The following is a 6,828-nucleotide window of genomic DNA, read 5'->3' as shown; positions in this document are numbered from 1 at the left end:
TACAATTAACTGTACGTTAATCTTTTCCAAAACGAAAGAGATTAGTTGTTTGACTCTTCTGTGACACCCAAAAAAAGGGAAAAAAAAAGGAATCAACAAAAGCTGTAGAGAAATAATGCTTACATTCCAGATTAAGCATGCACTACCAAAAGATAAATTATATATATATGTATGAACTAAAAGGAAAATATTTATAGCCTACACTTTGTACCACCATCAGCAGTTCGGGCATGGATGCGTAATGTAAGTGAATTGGTCGGCGACAGACATATACCTTCGACACGAAGTATAGGTAAGTTGAACAAAGAAACCAGACTGCACTCCCAATTCATAAAGGATTAATCACTTGGACATGCAAGACATCACCAACCACCAAAAACTATTGGTTCAGCTCGTGCTTAGTGGCTGAACTATTCTGCTGCTGCTGTGTCTGTGTTGGTTGTGGGCCTTGTGGCTGTGGTTGCTGCTGTGCTTGGTGTTGCTGTGGTTGCTGCTGCTGCTGCTGTTGCAACTGATAAATGTTCATCTGGGGAGGCTGCTGGTGCTGCAGCTGGAACATTTGAGGATTCATGGATAACTGTTGAGCCAAACAACTGGACACATCGCCACCCAACTCTTGAGTGACTAACTTCAACCGCTGAACTTCCGCAGTCAGTGCCTCATTTAAAGCTGCCATGTTCACCCAAAATAAATATAGATACTTTTTTTCTAAATGTAACCCATTCAAAATGCATTTACCCATGTTAATGAGCATACATAGAAGAACCAGAACCAATGACAAAACACCAAGCAAACAGGTAGAAATTTCCGGATGGCATTTCCACGGCTAGAACCAATATATTTAAGTTACCTACAATTTTACCATTTTCTTATATGCATGCATCTTCCACATTAATCAGTTTGGTCCTATTTCTTGATGCTGGAAAAATGAATCTAATTACATATACTAGAAAGCTACAGGACTATCAACTCGCAGTCTCGCATGACTTGCATCTAACCTATAGCAGATGGAGCCATTACCAGGCTGAAAATAAACAAGGGAAACATTTTTTAAACAATAAGGTAGAAAGTGATTTTTAAAGAAATAAAACATTTAGGAAGATTCATAATGGTGGTTATCCTGTTGAACCAGAGCTGGAGGTGTATAGCTAGATGAAATGGCTCTCTAGAACAGAAAGACAGGCCATAGACAAGTAGCAGCTCTTTCTGTCCAAGATTTCATGATTACTGCTCAGTTGTTTTAATTTTAGTATTTTACTTTTTGGTAAGACATGACTGTGCTTTCTTAAATATAGGTATTTTATTGTACTAAGAAGAGAATGATTTTCTGAGGTGGTATAGCAATTTGAGAACTGAACTAGATCTATTAACATAATTTCTCTTATACATATAGAAACAGCCAAGCAATCTTAGACATGAGAAATTAGTTTGGAGCTCAAAAGGAGTTGGACCAACTTTCTCTCCCCACCTTGTGTTTATGGAAAAAGAATTGGCACAAACCTTGTCATGTATGCAAGAAAGCCTACTTTAAGTTGTGTAACATTAGTTAAAATTATTAGTTGGGAGTTTTAGGAGTAAGTCATGTGGTGGTTTGGGGCTTGGGCGTTTTAGGAGAAGGAATATGACTCTGCTGGGGAAGTGGTTGTGGAGGTTTCCTATGGAGAAGGAGAAGCTATGGGCTAGAATAGTGGCAAGTATTCATGGGCTGGAGCACAATGGATAGGACGCTGGAATCAGAGCTAGGATCACAAGCAATTCTCCTTGGAAAGCCATTCATGACCTGCTACCAGTTTTCATTCCTAATATCAGGTATGACTTGAATTCCGGTAACTCCATAAAACTTTGGGAACAAACCTGGGTGGGGAGCGCCCCTCTAAAGGATCAGTTTCCGTCTCTGTATGCTCTTTCTGATTTGAAAAATGAGCCGATCTCGTCTTTCACCACCCCGTCCTCTTCCACTTCTGGGATTGGGTGGAACTTGGGTCTAAGAAGGGATTTGAGGGACTCGGACTTCGACTGTATTTCAAGCCTTCTTGCACTTCTTGATAACGTTGTCTTAGACCCCACTAGGGCGGATTCTAGAATTTGGACACCTACCCCAAATGGCATTTTCTCTTGTGCTTCGTTCTTCAAAGTCTTAAGTCAGTCCACCAGTCCTACCTTGTCCCTTTTCCTGTTGGTGAGGTTAGGTGCAGAGCTATACCTCCTAGGGTTGGTAGTTTTTGTTGGGAAGCCTATCTGGAAAGAATCAACACTGGTGATCTACTCCAAAAGAAGAGACCCAATACTTGCTTGTCACCTCAGTGGTGTGTTCTGTGTAAAGAAGATGGGGAGACTGGTTTTCACCTAATGGTGTCTTGCCACTTTGCGAGGTCATTGTGGGATTGGGCTTTCTCCTTATTTGGATGCAGCTGGAATCCCCCATCAGACATGCAGGGCCTTTTCTCACCTTCCTTTTTCAGGTGGTGGTTAAAAAGGGGAAGGACAATGTGGAGAGGACCAAGGGTTGCAGTATGTTGGACACTGTGGGAAGAAAGAAACTCCAGGATATTCTCAGAAACTTAGAGAGGAACAGCAGATCTGAGGGCTATCATACATTTTAGGGCGGTACAGTGGCTGAAATATTTAGAAATATTCACAGATTACACTGTGGATGACATGTTGAGGAAGTGGGGTGAAATTGCAAATTGCACGCAGACCAAGTCAGTAACGAGTGTGGCTTGGACCCCCCCACCTAGTGGATTCTTGAATTTAAACTTTGATGGATGCAGTAGGGGAAACCCAGGACAATCGAGGATTGGGGGTGTTTTTAGAGATGAAAATGGGGTCATCTCTGCTATGTTCTTAGGCCCAATTGGAGTGGGTGACTCCCTTAGAGCTGAGATATGTGCAGTTATGGAAGGAGCCCGGAAAGCTAAGGAATTGAACATTAAGAAACTTATAATTGAAGGGGATTCAGAGGTGGTGATAGGGTGGCTGACTAAAGATGAAAATGATTTATGGAAGTATAATAATGAGAAGAGGAAATTCAAATGGCTAGTGCGGGAGATGGAAGTTAAGACATGTTGGATTAAAAGATCAGCTAATTCCCTAGCTGACGGTTTAGCAAAACAAGGGGCAGAAAGGGATTCTTTGTTTTGGGCTAAGCTGTAACGTTAGTGTCTTTGTATCTTTGTATTTTCTTTTTTCATTTCTTGAAGTTCTTTGTGACTCTTGGAAGATAAGTGTGTTTGTCTTCCACTTGTAAATTTTCTACTGATGAATTAATGAAAGTGTTATTGATCAAAAAAAAAAATTATTTGTTGTCAAAACCACCAATAGAAGGTGGGGTATCCAGTAGTTCATGTATCCCTCCCCCCTCCTAATCCTACACAAGAGTTAAAAGTTTGAAACAATATCCAAACATGACCTGATCACCACCCCAACAGCCTCTCTATTCAAATACACGCATGTATTTATTTATTTTATAATCAATTAGAAGCTTCTTTCATTATCAGTTGAAGAACACATGAATTTCTTTCATAATCAGTGTACTTAATCCATGAATCAAGACTAGGCATGACATACTCTAATTAAGTTGTCATTCTTTTAACCTGACTGAAGGCTGCAATTCCTTTAAGCACCTTCATTTTAGGGTTCATGTGATGAATCTTAGCCTCTCTGGAGCTTCTTATAATTCAGGCTACTTCCAAGGAAGACTCCACAGAATACAAATCTTGAAGATGTGCTGAAAAGAATATAGAAATACAACAATAATCTAGTAATTTGAAAATTTCTTGCTTCAAAAGTCACCTTTTCAGAATTTATCAAAACAAAAAAAAGTTGCCTTTTCAGAGTACTTGAAATCAGATTCATGCATGTGAGGGACACTTAAAATGCAAAATTCATAGTGAAGAAGTCACACAACGCAGCATTCCACATTTTCGAGACAAGGTATATGGCTCAATCTAGGCACTTACACACTGCAGGGGGGAGGGGGGATCCTGCTTACCTGTTATAGAGCTCCAAGTCTAGATTAATGGAAATTAAAGAACATTAAGTTGGTTTACTATAACAAATAAACAACCAGACAGCAAAGATAACACTAGTACAGTGGCATTAGGTCTATAAAGAGAAAAATGGTGCCAAGCAGTTCACCCAGAAGTAATGCACCTTTTCTTTTCTAAATATATTGTGTTAGCACATAATAAAATATTTTTTTATTTTGAAGGATCATTGGTTCTGTAAATTGAACACTCTGCAGCAGTAATTTCTCTTTCCCAACTCAGCAAGCATGTATTGAAAGCCTATTATGCATTAATATGTTGGTAAAATGTGTTTATCCATGCATGAGAAGCTACAAAAGGACAAAAAGCATTACCATCCCTAAGTTGAGCTTGCTGCTCCATGGCTTGAAGACGGAATTTCAACTCATTGTTCTGACTGGTAAGCCCAGCAGAATCTCTCTGAATGAAAAAAATGAGAGAAGTTGTAAGCCGCAATAATAGAAAAACAAAAAAGAATACCAACTGGCTCTAGACACTCACCTGTAAAAGTGTCAGCTGTGCAGACAATGTGGTGGCTTCTGTCTGTAGCGTTTGTACCTTGTGTTCCAATTCTGAAATGTATCGCATTTTCCGTTCCTTGGACCGTGCAGCTGACTGCCGATTAGCCAAAATCCTACGGTGACATCATCATGCAATAGAGTATATCTCAGTCATCATTGGTGATAAAACAACTATAACAAAGCAAGGTACTGTACCTTTTGGCACGTTTGGGATCTGCCATTGCGATCTCAGCAAGTTTCTCGTTTCCCATAATCTTCTTAAGCTCAGCACCACTGAACTCCCCATTCCCAAAATCCAAACTGAATGCAGCTGAGTTGCCGTCCATTGAATTGCTGTGCGAATGTTGACCTGGCCGAGTTCCCGGAGAAGGTGGCAACTTTGGTGATTCATCACTCAAACTATGCATCTTGCCCATGAAACTATCCATAGAAACACTTCTACAGTGACGGGTGGTTGGAGCAATATCTCCTCCCGCACTCCTTTTATGGCCTTCCTTTCTCTCAGTTGAGGAACTGTTTGTTCGGTGTACACTGCTGCCACTTTCATTTATGCTGCTCTCCGCTTCATTGTCACTGCTATCCGCTCCGTTCGTCTTTGTGCCACTGGCTCTGCTATCTAAATCCTCGCGGTTCGCGTTACAGTTCTTCTCTTCAGTCCCAGATGAGTTCAAGGTATCCATGTTATCAAGATTCATGTATGCGGAAAACAAGTCATCTACCACCTCCCCTTCAGATTTCCTCTCACCCATCCCTTCTGCAATGATATCACCATCTCTATCCCACTCGGATTCCCGTTTCACCAACTGAATTGGCTTAGCTATTCCCGAATTGTCTCTTGCAGATGCCGATCGTTCCAAAACGCCAGGGCCCCTGAGCGGGATTAGTGGCGGAGAAGATTGCATGACAGTCGAGAACCCAAACGGAATATCACTGCTAGACCGCCTGTGCGTTTTACGAGGAGGCAGGCTCTCGCCCATCCTCACGGAATTACCTCTCGAGAAAGGTGAGGATGAAGGAGGCATTGGTGTGTTTGAGCTGCCGTCACGATCCTCCATGGAAACATCAGCAGAAGCTGTATCGGAGAGCGAGGTAGACGGAGAGTCTCGGTAAGGCGAAGGACTCAGTGGGGGTAAAGAATCAAACGAGAAAAATGCAGGCTGAGATAGAGATCTAGAATGCGAAGGTGCCGGGCTAAAATTTTGCGAACCCAGTGGTTGTGCATTGGATCGAGAGACTGGGATCTGCGAATAAGGTGAGGCGGGAGGAATATTTGGGTGTGATGGAGGTATACCCGGGCGCTTGTTGCTATCCGGGCTAGAATTCTGGGGAAGTGACCTCATGGGAGCACGGATTTGCGAAGTATTTAACTGAGGAATATCCAGTCGATTGGTCGATAAGTGTTGTTTCGGAACAGAGGAAGACGAAGCTCCGAACGAGGATTGAAGCCGTTGCGACGTGTCATTACGAGCTTCTTCGGTATCTTCCATTTTGCTCTCTCTAATTACTACGATACTAAAACGAAGGACGGATAGAAAACTTGAATACTAGTTGGGACCAGAATCAGAGCAGTTACAACTTACAACTCCACTTCAGTTCAAAGTGAGTTCCTTTTCTTTCTCTTTCAGAACCTCATGAAAAGGGAATCCTGATGACTAAACCCTAAAATGCTGAAGATCATATCACCAGAATCCCTCAATAAATAGATTTATATAAAACTACACCACTCAGGATTCATCACCTGATTAGCAGCCCTAGATTATCCAGCGGAAGAAACATAAGGTCCCTACCTCATCGTGGGTCCAACATTTCAAGCCGAAGCAGAACAATGCCGGCAGATCAGCGCAAGTAAACGCGAAATTCAAGCCAGATTGCAGGGGGGTTCCTCTTTCAATCCAGGTTATCCAGCAAAACAAGGACCGTCCAAATATGAGAAATTTCTCGGACGGAGAAGCCGAGGTCGCCGGCGCTCGCCCACACGAAAACTTGTCTCAAAGAACTACACAATATTTTCTTTTCCCTATTTTTTTCTTTCCCTCACCGAGTTTCCTTTCTAGATTCCGCGTAAATTTAAGTAGAATTTCATTTGACCCCAATTTCGATTTGCATTTGAGCCGAATTTGAGTTTCATTCCGACTGGCATTTATTGATTTATTTTCATATATTTCCAATTTTCGCCCCCATCCGGTCCAATCATCGCCTTCTTTTCCGCAGATTATCTAGGATTCTAGACTGGAAGTTTCGATTCTTGTGTCTGAAATGACTCCCGCTTTTAGAGCATTGAC

General features: G+C 41.8%; 1 protein-coding gene across 1 annotated transcript; it reads right to left on the bottom strand.

Moving 5' to 3' along the window:
• On the bottom strand, positions 1-6,593 carry LOC104602055 (bZIP transcription factor 29). The gene is made up of 4 exons (XM_010265624.3): positions 4,742-6,593; positions 4,527-4,659; positions 4,361-4,445; positions 1-669 (listed from the first exon to the last, which is right to left on the bottom strand). Exons 1-4 carry the CDS (start codon positions 6,031-6,033, stop codon positions 380-382), a joined length of 1,800 nt encoding a protein of 599 aa, XP_010263926.1. The 5' UTR covers positions 6,034-6,593; the 3' UTR covers positions 1-379.
• Positions 6,594-6,828: the final 235 nt, after the last annotated feature.

The sequence above is a fragment of the Nelumbo nucifera genome, chromosome 6, assembly GCF_055504915.1.
Source record: "Nelumbo nucifera cultivar China Antique chromosome 6, China Antique-T2T, whole genome shotgun sequence".
Lineage (NCBI taxonomy): Eukaryota > Viridiplantae > Streptophyta > Magnoliopsida > Proteales > Nelumbonaceae > Nelumbo > Nelumbo nucifera.
Note: the sequence above shows the minus strand (reverse complement) of the source record. Positions and strands in the feature narration are given on the sequence as shown.

Excerpts from the sequence above, each read along its gene's own strand:
- LOC104602055 (XM_010265624.3), bottom strand. The coding sequence starts at position 6,033 with ATGGAAGATACCGAAGAAGCTCGTAATGACACGTCGCAACGGCTTCAA. Across the intron at positions 4,660-4,741 it reads GATCCCAAACGTGCCAAAAG|GATTTTGGCTAATCGGCAGT; the intron begins GTACAGTACCTT and ends ATGTCACCGTAG. Across the intron at positions 670-4,360 it reads GCAAGCTCAACTTAGGGATG|CTTTAAATGAGGCACTGACT; the intron begins GTAATGCTTTTT and ends TGAACATGGCAG.